The sequence below is a fragment of the Pseudomyrmex gracilis genome, unplaced genomic scaffold, assembly GCF_002006095.1.
Source record: "Pseudomyrmex gracilis isolate BER0280 unplaced genomic scaffold, ASM200609v1 scaffold_138, whole genome shotgun sequence".
Classification (NCBI taxonomy): Eukaryota; Metazoa; Arthropoda; class Insecta; order Hymenoptera; family Formicidae; genus Pseudomyrmex; species Pseudomyrmex gracilis.
The window spans coordinates 202,196-223,508 of NW_018020722.1; the positions used below are offsets into that span (position 1 = coordinate 202,196).

The 21,313-nt window shown below is 39.2% G+C and overlaps 2 protein-coding genes across 6 annotated transcripts in view; both read right to left on the reverse strand.

The window, feature by feature from the left end:
* LOC109856975 (GTP-binding protein Di-Ras2) overlaps window positions 1-8,980 on the reverse strand; it is a 60,857-nt gene extending 51,877 nt beyond the window's left edge. For 2 of the 4 annotated variants that reach the window (XM_020432769.1, XM_020432772.1), the window contains exons 1-2: window positions 8,838-8,980; window positions 8,715-8,768 (exon numbers count right to left, since the gene is read on the reverse strand). The gene's annotated coding sequence lies outside the window, so the exon portion shown is untranslated. The remainder of the gene's footprint in view (window positions 1-8,714; window positions 8,769-8,837) is intronic. The other 2 variants (XM_020432771.1, XM_020432770.1) reach the window with 1 other exon arrangement.
* Window positions 8,981-10,474: 1,494 nt separating this feature from the next.
* Window positions 10,475-21,313, reverse strand: part of LOC109856943 (protein N-terminal asparagine amidohydrolase) — a 41,074-nt gene continuing 30,235 nt past the window's right edge. For both annotated transcript variants that reach the window (XM_020432722.1, XM_020432723.1), the window contains 6 exons: window positions 18,444-18,634; window positions 16,830-16,895; window positions 14,667-14,855; window positions 14,050-14,258; window positions 13,653-13,814; window positions 10,475-13,558 (listed from right to left, as the gene is read on the reverse strand). In XM_020432722.1, coding sequence (XP_020288311.1) covers window positions 13,433-13,558; window positions 13,653-13,814; window positions 14,050-14,258; window positions 14,667-14,855; window positions 16,830-16,895; window positions 18,444-18,633 — 942 coding nt within the window. In that variant the 5' untranslated portion in view covers window position 18,634 and the 3' untranslated portion in view covers window positions 10,475-13,432. The remainder of the gene's footprint in view (window positions 13,559-13,652; window positions 13,815-14,049; window positions 14,259-14,666; window positions 14,856-16,829; window positions 16,896-18,443; window positions 18,635-21,313) is intronic.

Genomic DNA, 21,313 nt, shown 5'->3' on the forward strand with positions numbered 1-21,313 from the left:
CACGAGCTTTAACAGTCAAGTTTTGAATACAAAGTACGTTTTTATACACACACACACACATGTATGTCGAACGTTTATTTGCTCTGTACCATCTTCTCGTATATACGTGGTATAGTTTTCTGCTCTTTCTATCTTAAGGAGCTTGATTTTTTTTTCTCGAGAATGGGATGCCGATAATCGGATGAGGTGATTTTCTAATACCTCCGAAGTCTCTAAAGTGATCAACTCCTCTTAAATACGAACTATTGCATTAACTTCTCGAGTACGTTCAATAAAAGTGCATAGGTCGAATGTTTCCCATGAGACTCTCTCTCTCTCCTCTCTCTAAGACTTACAATTAGCTAATGCGTTTTCAGATAGGAGGATTTCGTTCTCCCGAGATGCGAAGAAAGCCGTCCGTTACCCCGTCCGAACTCGATCTCAACTAGTTACAGTTTGTTAGCAAAACTACGCTAACAATAAGTCGATGATACGGGATGGGATATAGCTACGTCGTTTAACACGTCAGACTCGAGCGTCTTGCAAAATAGAAGTATTGCGCTTTTGCGAAGAAAAAGCGAAGAAAGCGAGAAAGAGAGAGAGAGAGAGAGAGAGAGAACAGGAAGAGAAAATTATAATGACTGGCAAACGAGGTTCCTATATATATATATATATAAAAAAAATGATGTCGTGAGACGATGCAATTCTCCAACTAGATATTTCTCTACGTGCTGTCGGAAGAATCGAGCGGTAAAACACACTCGATTGCACACGAGAGAGAGAGAAAGGAACTCGTTCAATAATTATAATAAAAACCGGAAAAAATGTTTGCCGAACGCATAGAACTGTTGGGTCGCGCGCACGATTGAAGGTCTTCCCACCGGGGAACAAACAGATAAACATAGAAGGATATCATTTACTTCGGGACACTTCTTTCCGTTACCGATATATGATACAGATAGATTTTTCGCGAGAGAGCTTTACCAAACAAAAATACAATTTCTCAACTTTTTTTATCTGTCAAAATCCTCACGTGTGATGTGCACGTGTAAGACGGATTAGTTTTTTTTATCCACGCGCGGATCATACAAATCAACAAATTTTTCGCTTGACGAACAAACTAGAACTCAGCAGTCGTGTGTCAATGTTCACGTGTAATCTCTGATTCGCGTGCCCCGTAATAAGGTGAGATCGTCGCAGGTCGAGGAGAGTAAATCGTATTTGCCACGCGAAATCCTCTCTGATCTATTTCTTTCCAGCTGGACCGGTCATAATCCACACCGAGGTTTATCGCGACCGTCCGTTGCGAGCAAAGCCGAACGTTTTCCTTTGGTATTCCTTCCTTCAAAGAGTAGATACTGCGCTGCAGCATTTTTCCTGCGCTCTCTCCGAGCAATCGTGTGGGTTTTTTTCTCCGTGAGGGTACATCATTCTTTCTCCACTCGAGTTACTTAACGTTTTTTGTTTTATTTTGAACGATAACGCGCAAGCCAGTTATCCTGTCGTCTAAATTGTTTCGTTAAGTAAACAATTGCACAAATTTAAGTAAAAATTTACATAAATATTACGTAAAGCGCGACATCACGAGCTTTTTTCATATTACACCAAGTAAATTTCTAAATATTTTTTGAAAAGAGTTTGAGTTTTATATTTAAAACAAAATATTATTTCTTTAAAAAGTTTTTATAAAAACACAGATATGTTTTATATGTATATTTTAGTTTAAAAAAATAAATGCGCGCGCAAAGAAAAGTGGCGAGACGCGCGCGAAATAAGAGCGGAATACAAGAATCCGCGGGAGATGTTTTTTTTTTTTTTAGAAATCGGCTTGCGAGAAATTGACATTCGTCCGGGGATGAAGCTCTATCCGAGATTAACAAGTGGAACGGTAGAGACACAATACAACCGATTGGTCCGTGCTCCGGATAGGATGTATAGGAGAAGCTTCAATCTTGGGGGTTCGCGTTGCCGCCGTGTGTTCCCCGCGATTCACCTACCGTTCGCTTCCTCGTCGCTGTTTTTTGCCGACAGTATTATCGACGTTTCCATTTTTATCGGAAGAGGGGAAAACCTCAGCAGAACCGTGAGGGGTTCAAGGAAACCGGTAGTGGCCATTAATCACCTGCACTTCGCGAATTTCCTCCGCGCAAAAAAACGCGACGACTTAACAAGCGCTTGGCGTGCAACAGCTCGCTCGGGGAAGAGAGGAGGAGGCAGTCAGGTGTTGCCTTAATAAGATAATAAAGTAGAAAAATTGCGCGATGTGCTGCGATGTGATCTTTAGACTCGAATATCGATCCTTATTACCTTATTATTAGCGAGGAGAGAAAGAGAGAGAGAGAGAGAGAGTCATAGATATATCGTGTACACTTTTTTTAAAATAAATAAAAATAAAAGTTACATACGCGCGCGTACACGCCGAGCGTTGCTTGGATATATTTAAGATCGTTACGCGGCGATTTTCTCTTACCTCCTAATCTCGTGTTTCCCGAGTTTCACGATGTGTTTCTCGTGTCTTACGCGAAAGGCGACACGAGGGAATCGTCAGGAAAGTAACGACGCGAACTATTTCCCTTGAAATTCACACAGAGCCAAAGTAATGTAATCGTAATTTCTCGCGCGCGAGTTTCTCTCTCTCTCGAGAGAGTTTTTAGTTTCTTTCGAGTTTTTCTTCTTCTTTTCTTTTGAGAGGGGCAGAACAGATTGTTTTGTAAAAAATTATGTGTAAAAGCGGCCGAGACGCGGATTTACAAAAGACAGCGTATTACTACTGGAATCTCACCGATGCGACGATTATCGAACAAACACACGGAACTATGTATCGACGCGGACATTCTTTATTATAATTTGTATTACGTAACATCTCCTTCCCTTTCTTCCCTGCCCCCTCAACGTTCTTGCTGTTATTAACAGAGACACGTGCCGCTACGTGCCGCTTCGATTATGCGCTGTAATTTTGAGAAAATTACCTGTAAAAGTCATCAAACTGTAATTACGTTTTCGTGACTACTTGGACCTGCCAAACGGTTTTGTCAAGAGGCGTTTATAACAACCGCGGCGACAGTTGATCGTTCAACGTGACGCTAGTAAAATAAACACCGCCGAAATGAATATGACCGGCGCCGTCGTTCGCAAAACAACGTCAGCGGCTTATAATAAAAATCCGCTCGTGATAGCGTGAGATTAATTTACGTCTCACAAACGGGACGGACGTGTCGATGTAATTCGCGTCGCGTATTCGCGAACGCAGCACGGACATGAACAAGCGGATATAATACGTCGATCGAGTGCGCGTTGTTGTGCAAAACAAAAACCCTCATTCACACATCCCCTCGTGTCTTTGCAAGGACAATTTTAAGAAATTGCCGAATAAACAAATAACACTCTGCACGCACTTTGGACATAGATTTGTTTATGAAAATTATTCAAAAAACAAATGCAAAACGTTAGTTTACGCAATGTAACATATTAATATTGCCTTCGGGTCGTGTTTTGCGATATAAATTGCGCAAAATAAACAACGTCATATCTCAATATTTGATTACACCGAGGTAAACAAATAAAATGGTAATTTAGAATGTGGATGTGTTCGATACACCCGCTCTCTCTTTATCAATCAATCCGTATACATACATACGGTGTATTTAAAATAAATACGAACGCTTTTTTTTTTTTTTATCGAACTCGACCGAGCATCGCGATAACTCGAGTCATCGAGACAAAAACTACACATAACGTCCGAGTCAATTGGGAATAAAATCAAAATTCTCGATTGAATGCGTTTCCCGATTGTTATAACTGAATATACACCTCTGACGGCGCACGAAGATGCATATCGGACGACAATTCACGCGCGAATTCGTTATTAAGTCAAAGTGATGAGCAAACGCGGCAGAAGGTGATAGCGCGGCGCGCGTTTAATTAAAAGCGTTTGACCGTGTAGGACGTTTTGCGAAAGTTACGAAGGAACGCGCTCGCGTCAATGAGGACCTTTCACTCGGTTTAGCGAAGCGGACGAAAAAAAAAAAATCTTTTCATCGATTTGTTTCGCGCGTAGGCAACGGCGCGTTACCGCCAGTGAATCGAAACAAATCAGATTTACAACAATTACTCTATCGTTTTTTTATTTTATATATTTAATACGCATCTATATACGAAACGTTTCTCTCTCGCCACCCTGTTCAGGGGCGCATATCCTGCTCTTAAATTGTCCGGTTTATCGGTACAAGGAAATTCACTTCGGGGTAATTTCACGGAATATCGAGATTTGCGAAAACTATCGAAACGCTGTTCGGGCGCAGATCGGTGAAAAAAAAATCATAGATACAGGAACTCATTCTGCTACGTGCTCTTTCACGAGAGAGAGAGAGAGAGAGAGAACCAGTTCTCGAGCGAACTTTCCGGTTTTTTAGTCGTCGAACGGTCTGAAAAATTCTGCGTACGCAGCACACACCGGCGACCGTCTATGCTCAGAATTGTAGGAATTTCAATATACCTTAACAGCCGAATAACTCGCGCAAATAATTCGAACGTTTTCATACTCGAATTGTACTTACGCTTAACATCGCGTAATCACCCGCGGCGAATAACGGTTTGGTTTTCAACCTCCGATATGTGTACCGATATTTGCGCGCGTTTCCGTTGGCGGTGTGTGCGCAACTTTAATTAGCATTTCGCGCAAACTAAACGACGCGAATTGCGCGCACGCCCGCGCACGCGATAATTCATATATTATACAATATGTACGAACAATTCGAATCGAACGCTATAATGAAAACGTTATAAAGCAATTATCCTTTATGTTTATATAGCAGTTAGAGAATGTTATGTTTTTCTGCGTTTACGAATAAATGAGATATGTCGCGGATATGTGAATAAATAACGTTGAATTTTTCAACAGTGCGCTTTTTTGTTATTACTCGTATTTAGAGATGGAAACTCCGTGTTATCATCAATATTATATACGCAAAATACTGTTTAATATTCGATCCCCCCCCCGATTTCTCACGAGCACAAATCTCTCTAGGGGTTAAATCGAAAAAATTCCGGCAAAAAGTAAGGAGTAAATTTTTCAAGGCGCAAACGTGGTGAAAGTGCAATTAGCGAAGGAAAAGAAATTGTTTTTACAAAAACATTAATCGTTGCGTCGAAGATATTTCAAGGTTATCGCGTTACAGAGCAATGTTCGAGTTTACAATTTCAAACAGTTCGAAGGGAACTTCTCTCATAAACAAAACGACGTAGTATCTACATATATATTGCCGTACCTACTAGTGAAAACAATTAAGAAACTTACCATTGTATCAAATTTCTTCTTTCCGCTTCTTTTCTCTCGACGAGACGCAAACTGTTGTTTATTAGACCGCGTTATATTCGTCAATTAGAGAGATCCGTTTTTTTCCACAGATAGGTTGGAGAAAGAGAAAGAGAGAGAGAGAGAGAGAGAGAGAGGGAGAGAAAAGTCGGTTTTCCTCGCGAGACGAGAACGGAAAAATTTCTGAATGAATTCCGTAAAGGAGGCTACGCTGTCGACAAACTGCCGGCAACGAGACTATCCGTTAAACTCAGTTTGTAACTTTATAGAATGCTGTTGACGTGATACACCGTTTCGCAATCTCTGAAAGGGTTTCAGAAGACGCTATTATTTCGCGATGAATAGTTTTCACGACTGGTGAGAAAAGAGACCATTTTTTGTGAATGAAAATAATCTCCTCGCACCGCAAAGACTCAGCTGTTTCGGAATAATGATATCACTGTGTCGTTCTCTTTCATCCTCCATTCCACTTTACTCGTCCTCAATCTTAACGATAAATCTTAACGATAATTTTATGTGACTTTAAAATATCGCGACGTTTTTTTTTTTTTTTTTCTGTTCAACACACGCATTAGTTGTAACTCAGCGATTAAACCGCGGATTAAAACTTCAATGAAAGCTATCTTTTTTTTTTTTTGATATTACGTTGAATGACAAAGTTCGCGTCGCTTCCTTTCAGAAGTTTAATTCGCAAAATTGCTTTTCTTTTGCCTCTCGAGAGGGAGCATTAGTACGTTGACAGTTTAAGAAAGAAAAATTGAATTCGTGCCTCAGAAACCTGTCGGTGTGAGATCGAGATTTTCAATGTGTACGCGCGGGAAGAATGAAGATAACAATATCGACGCGCGCGACAACAATTGATAAGTGTTTTTTTTTTTTTTTTTTAACCCTGGAATATAGAAACACGCGAATTAAACACCGATTAAAGATGACGCGATCAATGACGCGGCCTCTTGTTGTCGCTTTTTTTTGCGGTGAGATCGGAATATCGGAGTCCGTTAATAACTCAACCAAGATGTGACGACAGCTAAGAGTGGCTATTTCCTCGAAGAGAAGAGTAGAAAAGAGCGCGTCGTCGTAGAGCGGGAAACAAGCTGCGCCGCAATAAACCGAGGGGGGTGAAGTCGATCTTGAAAGTCGATTATTCGCTTCTTGCCCCGGAGAGAAGAGAAAATATAGGCGGTCGCGAGAGAGGGAGGCTCATCTTAATCCGATTAAATACGTCATTCTTGACTGCTCTTCCCCATAATAGGTCTGCCGTATCCATCGCGAGGGGAAGAAACAACGTGGAGTTGGCGCGCGTTATCGATTCGCGAATCGATAATAAACGCGTTCCTTCGCGCAACGATAAAAAACTTATATATATATATGTATATATTTATTATCTTCCCGAGTATCGATCGCGCGCGAATCGTCGCCGACGACAATTGCCCCCGTCTTCGCGAGGGCACGTAACAAGTCGATGACCGTGATAAAAAAAAAAGAAAAAAAAAATTAATATCGCACTTTCTTCGCGAGGAATGAGGTGGATTACCGTATCACGCGGCGCGTCGATAAGCCGGCAGATAGAAAAGATGGGGTCAAGAGACGTTTTAATAGAGAGCGTCGATCTCTCGCGGCCCCTTGACGTAAAAGAATCGTAAATTGCGACGGTGAGCGCGGTGAGCGAAACTTGATCGCACACAACTAGGAAAAATTTATCGCAATTGATCGGAATTTACGACCTATATAGTCGCGGGCAAGCGACTAGTCTTCATTGCTCATCTCTCGTAAATATAATATTATATCGACGAAATCGGGAACGGAATTGTTGTTTTTTTTTTTTCTTCGCTTTTTTGTTTTTCATATCATCGCGCGAATACGCACATTATATGTATGCGTAAGTATTAATTGATTTGTAAACAAAAATTAGATTTTCGCAAAATACGAGAGAAAATGGAGCGACGACAGCTTTTGTCGCACATATCACCGAAAACCATTCTTGACTAATTCTCACTCGGAAGCACATGCACAGAGAATCTGTACAACGCACTTCCTCTCTGCACAGACTTCGCCATACATAATTCCATTCGTGCGCCCGTCAAATCGCAGAGATTGCATTAGCCCCGAAGACTGCACTCCGTGTACATTAAAAATATTATCATCCTCTCTCTCTCTCTCTCTCTCTCTCTCTCTCTTTTGTATATCCTATTAACTTCTGTTTTCGCGTTATAAACGCGAATTTGCGTGCGCAAAAACACGGTCGTTGCAAAAATAAAAAATTGTCTTCTCGCACATCAGTCGCGCATACGAGTGAAAAATATCTTCTTTTTTTTTTTTTTTTTTTTTTCCACTTAAAGCAAGTCGCCTTCAGGCGCAACAATTAAAGGTAAGCTGCTTTCTTGAAATTAAGCTTTAAAATTTAATCGATGACGCTCTTTGCTCGCAACTTTTACTTTCGCAAATTAATCGATCGAAAACGCGAAAGTTAAAATCAGAACGAACTTTCCGAACGCTCGCGTCACGAAGAAATGCGAATTAATCGATTGCGATCTCGTGACGCGAACCTCCAATAATTAACTGCAACAGCTTCGGCAAACAATATTACGATCGACTAGTCGACTTAAAAGTATAATTTTCTCTTTGCTACGGCGAACGTTGAAAGATATCCAATATTTGTAATAACTTGATCTTCGATGAATCTCTTCTCGCGTAGAAAAAAGTGCCGCGGATTTCAGTCAATTTTTGTTTAATACATCGATGTTGAGATATTAAATGTTTGTTTTTTAAATAACGAACGACGGCTCGAATAATTCCCGAACATATACATAAATGAAAGAAAACATCAAATTTTTTAAAGACACAAACGTGAATGTATAAATGCGTTATAGTATCGGATTACAAATTGCGCGCATCTTTTAAGTAAAATGTTATTTCTATCGAGTTCAACTTTTTAAATCGCAAGATATTTTTCGGATGCGCGTTTCAGAATTTTTATTTCGAATTTCGATAAAACGTCCCGCCCGAAAAGTGGGAAAATTCAGATTCGACTCCTAAATTATTCTCGAACTTATCTTTTCTCCCAACTTTTTTATCTCGTACAACAATCGAAAGCAGCTGTTGTGAATTAGTTTTTTTGACATTAATACGCAGTCACAATGCTCCGCAACATACGCGCAACATGTTGTAAGGGACGTACTTTAACTGCAATTGCATAAGTAGTAGCCTTATTTCTTCATTCTATTTATGGGACGCCTGCTTTTGACACAACGGAGTTATCGCGGAGTTAACTACCTTATATGGAAATTCTTTGCACGCGCACGCGTTCTCCAACAATGTCATTCTTTAACGAATAAAAATCATTTTCATGCGAACTGGAAAATAAATTTTGTCAGGCAGCATGCGATTTGTATATTTTGTAGATTTTTTTTACAAGAATTACCGCGTTTTCTTCTTCTCCAATTTCAAAAATCTCCAACGATTGTGACTGTCGATTCTGTTGTAAAGTTCGAAAAATGTGAGAAAATACATCCGCGTGATCAGAAGAATGAAAAATAAAACTCACCGTGTGTGTGTGTGTGAAGAAGCGCAGGATTGCTCGAGCCTGGATATTTCTTTTAAATATAATAAGTCGAAACAATTGCGACAAGAGCGCGAAAACACGAACCGGACCGATCCGATGACGGAGGCGGCACTGAGCGTGTCGGACGAGCGCTTGACACTGACTACTGTGAGTAGGCCCGAGTTACTCTCGAGGAGTCTGCGCGGCGTCGTCTATCACTTCTTCCCTCCGCCTACGGATTTTATAAAATCGCTGTACTTCCCCATCTCCTCTGGGCTTCTCTTCTTTCTGTGCGTTTCATTCTTTTCTGGTAAATACTAAGTATTTCGCAAGAAAAAACATTTCGTCTGAAAGTAAAATTTTTCAGGCAAACTCTGAATCCGATCCGAAATATCTCGAGATCGAAAATATCCTTAATATTCCTTACGAAAACTTTTTTGAAATATACATTAGAGGCTAAACTACCTTAATTTGATTCTTCAAATCTTTCAAATTTTGAAAAATTATACGATAAAACAAATGAGAAAATACGGAGATGATTTTTTGTTCTTTCAATTTTTATATCGAATTTTATTTTACATGTAGGTAATTTATTGTATTGTAAATGCGCGTAATCGCGCGATACAAAGCGTTTCGAGAATTTCCCAAAAACACACACGTGACTCTTTCCTGCGACTTAGTCACGACTGACGCTTTGCACAAGCTCATAGTCCAATCTTCACCAACGCGAATATTAATATTTCCGGATGGACAGCTTTCTCTCAACGCGATTATCACTTCTCGCTGCGGATTTTAGATTCTGTGTCGAAGCGCTGCTCGTCGGAAGACTTGTAAGTCGTCGTTCAAAGCGAAACTTTCCGAACGAAAGTTTCCTTCCGCTGACAATCAAACAGCTACTTGTATAACTGGCAGGAAATAGGTTGCGCACACAAATACACACAACATGTATATAGACGTGTTCAATAGAATATATATACGTACACGTGTGTGCGTGCGTGCGTGTGTATGTGTGCGATGTGTTCTTCTCTTAACAGCAACATATTCGATAGAAAGTTTTTGTCGTACACGTTCAAACGGTGTGAAAGAATAAATATCGTACAGTCCGCGCAGATAATTTTTCTTTATTTTTTGAAAAACAAGAAAAACGTTTTTTTTTATAAAATCGTCATTTTTGCTTAGTTTGTTGTGATGATTAATAATATTCTATTAAATTTCTTCTTTTGTAAATATAAGTTTCAGCACAGCAATATAGATTGCCATAAAAATATATTAATAAAAAACTATATATATTGTCAAATAATGGGAAAAAAATTTTTTATGACAATTCTTCAAGTCTTCGCAAAATATTTTTTCTATGAAAAATTCACTACACACGATTCTAACGACTCACCAAAATCAATATTTAATAATCGTGTTGGTGTAAAATCGACGATAACGCGCGAGTGCTTCTTCTTTCTTGCGGTGCGCGGCGGTTTACTTACATAATGGTTTGCAGCACACACACACTATGGCAGTTTGCAACTTTGTTAATGACGTTGTTGTAGCAGTCTTTGTTCGATGGTTTCGCGAAACAAACCGGTGCTGTTTGCCGTATACGCAGTCCCGGGGAATCATTTATCGCAAAAATTATATGATAAAAATCAGCAAAGAGACTTTTTATTGTATAAAAATGTCACATCCGAAACGGGTCGACCTTACGCGCGATATCGCGAAGTAATATCGTTGAAATAACACACAAATGTTTCTTTTAGTCTCTATCATCGTTTATTGTATAAATATATCACCAAATAATATTATATATGTAGTAAGAGATTGCGTTTACGTAACGCGCGAGAAAGAATGCGATAGAGAGATCGAACGGGAAAAGTTTTCATAAAGGATGAGGAAGATGTGAGACAGAGAGAAAACAAAGAGGGGAGAGAGCGCGGTGTGTGTGTGTGTGTGAGGAGAAACTTAAAAAAAATATAATCTAACCGGTATTGCTGTACCAAGAAGTTTTCATGACGCAAGCAAGAAAAGCCATATATTCTCTCCTGGCAGAAGCAACAAAGTAAATAGCAAACCACCCGCTACATTTCTTCTCCCGCGGATCGAATGAGAAGATAAAGTAGGTCGTCAGTTCGATCCGGAGAGAAAGAGAGAGAGATAGAGAGTTTCTCTCTCGGCACGAGTGCATTTGCTCTTTTACATAATATAGTAAAAATATATCTCTTCGATATTTCTAGGAAACTTTATCCATCAGCAGCGATGTCATTATGATCATTATAATAATAATCATCATCATCTATCGTCATCATCATCATCATTATCATCGTGTTATCATCATCAATATTCTTATTGATATTAACTTCAATTTAACTTACGTATCACTAGAACAATGGAAAATTGTAAACGCACCTTTTCTTTATGTTGCATTATTATTACTCCGAACGGCTCGAGGTCGCAGCTTTAAAACGAAGCGCGCGTGGTGATCACACATACATTCGCCAAACAAGAGTAAAAGTTAACAGTCGTAAGCAAGAGTGCAATCGCACATTCTCAATAATAACATTTTATACCGCAAATTTTAATAACGTTATACCGTAACTGTTCTGTTTCGCGTTACCGCGTTTGAACATCGAAACGTAAAAACAAATTGGTTGGTGGAAACAAATTTCGTCGTAGAGCCGCGCTCTCGAGCGTCAAACGGAAAATAGTTAGCTCTCTAACTGTTGAATCCACAGGTAAGGGAAGGCCTTGTATATTTTGATTTTTCAGTCGCACGCCCGTGCTTTCTAACAACAAGTAAAAAATTTCAACATCGGGCGTTAACACAATTATTCTCGATCGAATCGCATCGTCTTATTATGCGCTTATTATGCTTAGTGAAACGACGATTAACCTACGCTGTTTTCTCACACGAGTGCTAATTAAAATCTTCTCGCGCGACCTTTTTTTGCAGAATTGTAAACGTTTCTTTGGCGAAATCAATCGCGCCCCCGAGGCAAAAAAAAAAAAAAAAAACAAAAAAAGGAACTTTCCCTCACCCGAAGGACTCGGGCAAAACCCTGAAATTATTATTTACAATATATCGCGCGTCCTCTACTTTCGTTTTTCTACTTGTCGCTTAACTTTCTTCGTTTTATTATGGCAAGCACGAAATTACTCGTTGTTCGCGAACTTTCGTAATCCAACCGAAAGAACAAGATAAGAAAGAAAAAAAAAATAAACAAAAAAAAGAAAAGAAAAATAAATGTCTCCGCGTGATTGTTACACGTGAGTTTGAGATGTCAGTTTGCGCTTTGATCGCGCGTTCGACGCCAATGTAATTTTCTATGTTGTTGTTGTTCGATTAATGTAATACAAAGATCGCGTGTGATATAAAGACGAAATTACTGTCAATCATCAGTCACATTTGGCATCAAACGCGCGATTGAGAAATCGCATATTTCCGTTTTCTCGCTCTCGAGAAGAAAGTTTCAATCCGTGCGGAGAGAAGACCACCACATTTTAACGCGATGAAAAGCGACGATTGCGTACAACTAATGACATCGTATAACAAGAAACTTGAAGTCAATCGTTGCTCTCATAATGTGTGTAATATAAGTATCTATCAAAAAAAAAAAGAAAATTCAACAATGCCAGTTTGCTCAGCGCATACAGGCGTTTTTTTTTGTTTTTTGTTTTACAACTGAGAGATTGTGCGCTGCACTCGTATGTATAGTAATACGTAAAATTTTCACTTTCAGTACGTTCTAAAAATATCTATATATAAAAAATGTATAATAAATAGGAGAAAGAGATGTTTTTTTTTTTTAATACATATATCCTTACTTGTGCACGATCCTGTATGGATTATTTTCTTAGTTTTTGTTTTGTTTCTACCGTTTCTCTCTTCTTTTCTAGAAAAATCTTTCAACTTGGTTGTTGTGTCGATTAGTGAATCTCCCGCGTTTCGGCGTATATTGAGAAACTTTGTTCGAAAAAATTGCGTCTCGAAATCACCCTTTTATTTCTCTAGCATTTCGTTTTCTCTGATTTCGTGACAATATAGGGAGATATTGTGAATATTACAAATCGATAATAAACGTTTAAATGTATTTGATTTTTGCGTTGTGTGCAGCTCTCGCGAGACGTCTTTTGTTGCGAACAAAGACCAGAGAACGCTGATTATATGATCGTTTCTCGATTATATTCAATGACTCGATCTTACGACTTCCTTCCCAGACTTTTCTCGTCAATCACAGATAATTGCGTGCCGAACAAAAGCTGTAATTATACACGCCGACTTCTGCAATTTGCTCGTTAATCGTAAAATATCGAACAATCCGTTTTTTTTGTTTTTTTTTTTTTGAAAACACACTTCTATGGACGCTGATGTAAACGCTCGCGAGACTTTTGAAGGCTTAAAAACTCTACGGCGATGTCGCGAGTCTTTCTCCAAAGACTCTGCTCTAAATTCGAGTAACTTGATTTAACATTCTTTGATTTGATCATCCTCTGCTTCACACGTACGCATCTCGTCATTGATTTGACACATTGTGAACTTCGCCGCGAAGATTTTGCGCAAACGATCTTCCGTGTGCAAACGCCTGATCGAATCTTCAGCTTTCCCGAAGTTAGTATCGCATCGGTTGCCAGAAACCTGTGGTCTCGTCCCGGCGGTAGTAATGAGGTTTGTTATCTCGGAAGACGGTGACGGCCGGAAATTGATTGTCCTGAATGTACTTAAGCGTCGCTCGCACCTGAAACAATATTTCAATAGTTGGTAGTGTTTTTTTTTTTCAACTTTCCTCATATTGTAAACTACAATTATTAGTATACATTATTAATCATTACCTGTGCTACGAAATGCGGTTGTTCAACTTCCGGGGACGTTGACAAGTGCTGTAGAATAAATTGATCGGACTGCGCCAGCCAGAGATCCACACCTCGAAGAGGATCATAATTGAACGGACCGATTCTCAATAATCCTAGAGTGTAGTCGTATATATCCAAAACCTGTGCGCGCACAATGAAAACATTCACGAAAGACTATATATATACAATATGAAATTCGACGCTTAATCAAAATAATATCATGTATAGTACATGTGGGAAGAGAATATAAACTATGTAAAACTAATTGATTTATTTACATAGCAAATTATGACGTGGCTCGATTAAATTAATCACCAGTTCACCTTCGGCGAATACGAAAGAATATTGCGAATGTAAATATTCCGTATACACGCACCTGCTGACCTCCGGTCAATTGTCTAGCGCACCTCAATGCCTGATCCGGGCCTTTGTCGGGAAAACTCGCAGGAAAGATCTCGCCCGTCTTCACATTCAGACCGATACCGTAGATCACCGGCCAATGAATCCCGCCTCTCACAGTGGTATTTAATTCGCCCACGCAGCACAACGTCAGGTCGATCTCTACCGGTTGCTTGTGAAACGCGGCTGGAAGATGATCGACCCGTTTAAACGTCGACGCGAAATATAAATTTCCGTTATAATTTAAAGCGATTGTTTTTATCATCGACTTTAGTTTTTTGTTTATTTCTGATTGGCGCAGAAATAAATTTTTATGCGCGCAATTTTACTTATGTGATTGGGAAACAAGTTCGATTTATTTATTGGACACATTTAATATTGAGAGTAAGTAAATTTGTTCGAGAAATTTTGTTGCGACATGAAGTCTTTATCTCTGGTTTTATCTCGAGCGCAAAGCGAGCAAATCATTTTAATTGCGTCATATCCGCGTCAAGCCAAAGACGTTTCTTCTCGAAAAAAACAAATTCTACGTGACATTGACGAACTAAATAACAGCGATATTGTAGCAAAAATACATATTTTGTTTACACGCACAAAGTATATTGTAGAATAATTCCTCGGAATAGTTTCTCGGATCGGAGTAACCGCCAACGAGTTGTAGCTCTAAGCGGCCTTCCACGGCGGGATATCCAATGGAGAGTTCCGTTACCCTTCGGATCATCGACGCAGCGGCGTCCTCTGTTCCAGAACCGTCAAGATGCGCCAGTGCTACAGCGCCTGAACCTGTAATCCAAATAAAGTAAAGAGATAACAATCGGAATTTGTCTTTGATCTCACGAATCATCAAAGAGATGATTCGAGTATTTGTTACTTCATCAAAAATATAGAGAACATTTATTTATTTGAAAAATTAAATCTCGGCTGAAACAATCAGATTAATCAAATATTTGTTCGTAAAATAATTGTTTATAATTTTGAAGTATAAAAACAATAAATATCACAGTGTAGAAACATATTAAAATAAAATGCAAATTTTACCGAGAGATCCTTCAAGCAGAGCCAATATAAGTTTTATGTCAGTGTTGAAAAATCAGTCGAGAAAAGTTTCAAAGTACCTCAATGAAAATGATCGTCAAAGCTATTATGTCTCCTTTTGTGATCGTTACACCTCGCCTCTTTCGGAAAGAATATAATATCGTCGGTTAAAAGGAAAATTAATTTTCAAACGTTTGAACGCCGCTACCGGGGCCGACTCGCTAATTACCGCGGCATGCTCATTATCGCGAGCGAGCGTCGAGAGGCCTTTCTCGCTGTTTATTGCATCGAGCGAACGAAAACGACCGAAGACGCGCGCTCACGTCGCTTGCACAGCGATCTGCTCGAAAACGATTCCGCGCAGAATCGCGCGTGTCCGACGCGATTTATCGCCGCGCGTTTTGACGATAAGAACGGAATGCAACAGAAAATAGCAGTTAGAGCGAACTCTCACCGAGAGATGTACAGTTTCAGACGTACACATTATTTATATTACATAAACATTTGTGTATATATTCTTTTTGCATATTTTAATTTTTTATATTATTATATATTGATGTAATTACATTAATGTAACAACGCGTTAATGTAATTAATTAGAATGTAATCGAATCTCTGAGAGAGTAGCAAGTTCTGGATTTCGACGTGAAAAAAATCTCGGCGCGAGATAAAAGCGCACTTTTTGTACATTCGCCAACTGTCGCTTGTAATTACGTACTTTCGACGTCGTACTTTCTACAACACGGCACGTTATTCACGCGCAACCTTAAAGACGGATCGGAGACACCCAGCTTCGCGTCGCGATCCGGTGTCGCCGTTGGCCTGGCCAAGGAGAAAGCTAAGGAGAAGCCGAGCGTATCTCGGGATAGTTTTGTTGAGATATACACGACGCGTTGTGTACGGCACAACACACGATGGGCTCTCGTTCGTGCGAGATGAAATACGTTATTGTTCAGAAAAGTAACATTTATGAAGCCCCGTGTGATTTATATCTGTTATAAATAGTTATAAATGTCGTGCAGAAAACATATGTGCTTGTTACGTGAGGAGACGCACACACGAGACATTTTCGTACATTTTTTTCACGTTCTCGCGCGGGGTCGCGCGTTTATTTTTCTCTTCGCGCGACTAAAAAAATTCCTTACGTTACACTTTTGAAGAGAAATAATGTTATTTTTTTTTTTTCTACGTGTGTGTGATGAGAATAATAAACATTATTACGCACTTTGCTCCGGTGGTGGACAGTAATATTTTATACAGAGAATTGCGCATGAAAGATGGATTTTTCTAAGTCGCGCGAGATAAATCGCAATTATATTTCTTCGAAGCTGTTTCAGCTTGTGATAATCTATCGTAAGAGATTAGCGTTTAAATAACCATGTAAATATGAATTGTGGAATTTTTTCCTCAAGCGGCAAAACCGAAGCAGCAAAACGATCATCTTTACAGCCTTCGAGAAAGGTTTTTAGTCTTTTGAAAATAGTTTTTTGTTTCGAAATTGTGCAGTTAAAAATTAATGACCATCTTATGTTACATTTTATTAACTACAATTTAAAGGTTTTCCCGGTGACGTAAGACCGATCGTTAGTTTTTGTTTGTCGTGACGTTATTCCGATCTTTATTTTTTTTTTTGTTTTTAACGATCGTATCGCAGAGCCATTTACATGCGACCGTTTAAATGTAACTATTTTATAACGATTGTACGTTCAAACATATACTCACCAGAATGCCTGACGACGACGATTATGCACGTGGTCATGTCGTCCGAACCGAGAATGCTTACGTTTTCTGTGAAAGGGAAAAAGAATACACGTACACAATTAGTGCAGTAGCAAACATCGAGCTCCGAAAAGACCGTGTAGATTGTTAGAACTGTTTGCCGTTGCAATCGTAACTTTCCTCGATTATATAAAATATAAATTAGTTTTGCATTGCTTAAAAAAACATATGTATCTCTTTATCTCTCTATTAATTATTAATAAAATTTCTTAGATACGTACACACGCGAGGAACGCGATTTTTCGTGCTCGCGAGAAGATTGTGGAATCGAAGCAATAAATCATCTTTCGCATATTTTTAATATAAAATTCCGAAACGAGTAACGTTTGCTTTTTATGTAACGTTCTGAAAAAAAAAAACGGCCGATAGAGATTAAATATGTTGAAAAACAAAAAAAACACTGCAAATTTCTCTTTCCTTCTTTTTCTCTCTTGCAAAACATTACCAGATTCATCCAGATTGAACGGATCAACACGGTGAAAAGAAGATAAAAACTTCGATGAAGTGTTTATCGTACAGCTTTATTGACAAATCGCGTCTCTCGTTATTTTTAAATTGTAACCACCGGACTGAAAGAAAAAAAAAAAAAAAAACCGAGTTGCAATTTACAATCGCTCGATAACGCGCGATGCTGCGCTCCGTCGACTTATCAGCTCCGCACGAGTTTCTTTTTGTTTTTTTTTTTTATATTTTCACAATTAAGTGCGTAATCTCGCGTACAGCTGGTAAAAGATGGCGCGTTGCGTCAATCCTGTGCGATATCGCGCGGCAAAAATTAGCCGGTAACACAATTCGATATCTCGTCAACAGATGATAACACGAGATCGCATGACCGTTACATCAGTAACATGTCCTTTCGACGAAGTGAGAGAAGGAGAGAGATTGTTTTCTGAGAATTTTGTTCATCTTTAAAGAGAGAGAGAGAGAGAGAGAGGAAGACAGCATCACAATATTTGCGCAAACTTTCTCTTGGCGCAATAAATTTGAAAAGCAGATTTAACAATTCGATCGCACATCTCGAGAAAAAACAAAACAAATAGATAAAGTTGCTTAAAAAAAGATCGCGTATATAAACATAGAATAATTTTAACATAAAATCGTACGTAATATAGAAAATAGTATTTTTATTTGATTTTACATATCGTGTCTAATCATCAGTGTTTTCATTATACACACACATGTACAGAGAGATCGTCCAGTTTTATCTCTAAAATAACTCTACGTATGTTTTATCAGTTTTTTTTTAACATGCTTTCCTCGAGTGTAATGCCCACAAAATTGCTTGAGCACGACGATTGTAATAAATTACATGATAACGCAGGAATATGTCTCGTTATTATCGCGAGATTTATTATTCTTGTCGAAATCACGCACATTTCGAGTGAATTACTTTTTGTGCGCGTTTAATTATGATTTTTCCATTACGTGAAAATCTTTTTTCTTTTTTTTGTCTCTTTCTTTCTCTCTCTCCTTATCTATATATTTTTTTTTACGTTTTCATTCTCAATTATTTATTTTTTATCATCACAACAAAATAGCGTGCCAAGATGCACTTACTGTCGTGCGGCAGAGTCGCGGCCATTTCCCGCTGCTGAACGTAGAGCAGGCCCACGGGGCCGACGAGTTTTGCCGGCATTGAGTGCAGCTGGGCCGCGCTCTCGCGATACACCGGATGGGCCGCATACAGAGATCTGCTATCCGCAGGAATCTCCTCCTGCAGAACTACCCCGCCCACCACCAGCACCATCCTGCAAAAAAACAGAGAAAAACAAACAACGATTGATTAAACACGAAAAGAAATAGAAAAAGGGAAAACAATTTTTATTGCGCTCGTGTCGTTGCGAGCGAATGATAATACGCGCATTGAAACGCGCGCTCGATACGCGTGGAATAAATTAATAATCCGCGGTACACACGACACAACTCGCGAGCGGTTGATAATTTATGCCGGCGGCGACTATTCCTCTTCGGTGAATTTCCATTTAATTTTTTTTTTTTTTTTTTTTTTTATGACGTAGGCAGTTCTACAAACGAACGACGACACCTGACCACTTCTTTCACGGATCGAAGTTCAAGTTCGTTCAGGAAGTGAAAAATTTTATATATTACGAAGAGAAATTGTGTTTAGACAAATTCTATTCCGCGCAATTAACACCGCGTTGTTTTGCTTGCAATGTAGAACGTACACATTTCTAGATATAAAAAATTTTCTTTCCGAACACAATGTGTCTCAGTTTTACACTGCTCGAAAATAATAATACCTCTACAACTTTCTCAAGTCTCATCTGTAAAAAATCTAGCGATCCGATTAACAAGCAGGTTGCGTCGTGGGTGAAAAAGAGAACACTTGTGCTCTCGAATAACTTGAACAATTTTTCGTGACTCGCCAGTTTGACAGATTACTTACGAAGGACCAGGTTAAAGTTCTTCCTTCGTCTAATCTGAACGTTTAAAGTTTTTCCTTGCGATAAATCAAGATTCAAGTGTCGAATCGTCTTTAGGTGTCGCAATATTGACGGAACAACATGTGGCGCAACGGCATCGTACGTAATTAGAGACAAATGCACGGGAGACGATTTATCTGCTCGTTACAAAACACATATACGGTACACAACAGAGATCTCGCGTGTGATAAAAACTGCAACGGGCGAGTCGCGCGCTTAAATATTCGTTTCACGTGTTCGAAATTCATTTGCGGCTAACTAAAAGCTAAGTGTATAATTGTCGCACACACAAGTGGCAACGAGCGTGTTAAAAGTTTCTCGTGCGCGCACGTCTCTCGCGAGACTTATCGAACGTGTAAATTCGCACGAGGTGCGCGCGCGTTCTTGTTCTTTTTCTTTTGTTCCTTGCAATAAAGTTTTTGGATGTATCTGGCCGCGCAATCGGGAGGCGTGAGCATTGTGTGACAAAGCTTGTTACTAGAGGATCGAGAGAGGAGATCCATATCCGCGCGCATATTGTTGGCACCGTTTTATCGCACGTATTAATCGCACTCGCGACAACAAATCTGAGGTGTACATATTCGGAGACTGTGCAAGTAGCCATTGTGTTACTCAATGAATGAGATCACGTCGCGAACCGGAGAGTTCTCGACGGATAATTAGAGGTTGATAGAAATAATTGAGAATAAAACAAATCATTAATTAATTAAAACGTATATATAGGTGTACGTAAAACCTAACACTGTCTTTGGCTCGGAGAGGCAATCAGCAAATGATCTCAAGTTCGTGTATCAAGAGAATAAAAATTAACATGTCGAAATGATCACAATATATACAACACCGCCTTTCTGTCTCATTATCGTCGTATATTTTAAATCCCGACCGTAAGAGGCCGACAGCAAGATGACGAGTTATTGCGAAGTTCTCTTGTATTAATTAATAGTAATAATAAAAAAAAAACTTAGAACAGGTTCTTCGAAGGAGCGAGCGTCGCGATTAAACACAAAATGATCTCTAATTATATCAACGGTCCTCTCGCGTGGAACAAAAGAAGCGCCGAGAAATATGAGCTTTTCGCAAAAACTCGTCGCGGCATCCTCGTGCGTGGCGACGACGACGACGCGATTCACGGCAAAAGACTGAAAATAGATCGCGACGATCCACACGTGTCCGCAGCTGCTTCTGCGAATGCAGAAACACGCGAGGACAAAGCTTTGTGTGTGATGCGCGCGTCTCTCTTTCACATATATTTCTTTTTTTTTCTTTTATTAAAAAAACATTAGAAATAAATAATTCGTATGAAGTTTCTTCGACGATTGTTGGCACGTGTAAGTGTGTACGAATATAATTAAGAAATCAAGTGTGTGTAACCGTAGATGAAAATCTCAATTACGGTAAATGTGTTGCAAATCTTTGCTTTTAATGTAATTTATATATAACGTTGCTTTATAATTTCAAATAGCTGTAATATTTCTACGTCTCTTCTCTCTTTTTTCTACTTCTCTCTCTCTCGTATACTCTTTACGCAGGTTCGAAGGAAATGAAGATTATACACAAACCAACGACCAATCATGCGGTGTCTGTTATTCATAAAGCTTCGTTACAGTGTAACATAGGTTTCGGCATTAAGAAGCGCGGTTATTGTATGCAATTCAGATGAGATAATTGCATGTTTTGTATTCGGTGAAAATATCGTGGTTTAATTATACGGCGCGCGACATGCGATGCATAACGTTTCGTTTCGTTGCGCTCGCTCTCTTTCTCTCTCTCTCTCTCTCTCGCGCGCGCGCTGGGAGCAATTTCGCGTTGCAATTTCTTCCGTAAACGACGTGCGTGACGAAAATCTTGCTCGACGGCGTAATTAGAATTTTTGGAGATTCGTATCATGCGGTTTTGCATTCTTCCCATTAGAGCGAACAAAAAATCTGTTTCTATTATTTTTCAAAACTCATCTTGAAAAAGAGATCTCGATTTATATATAAT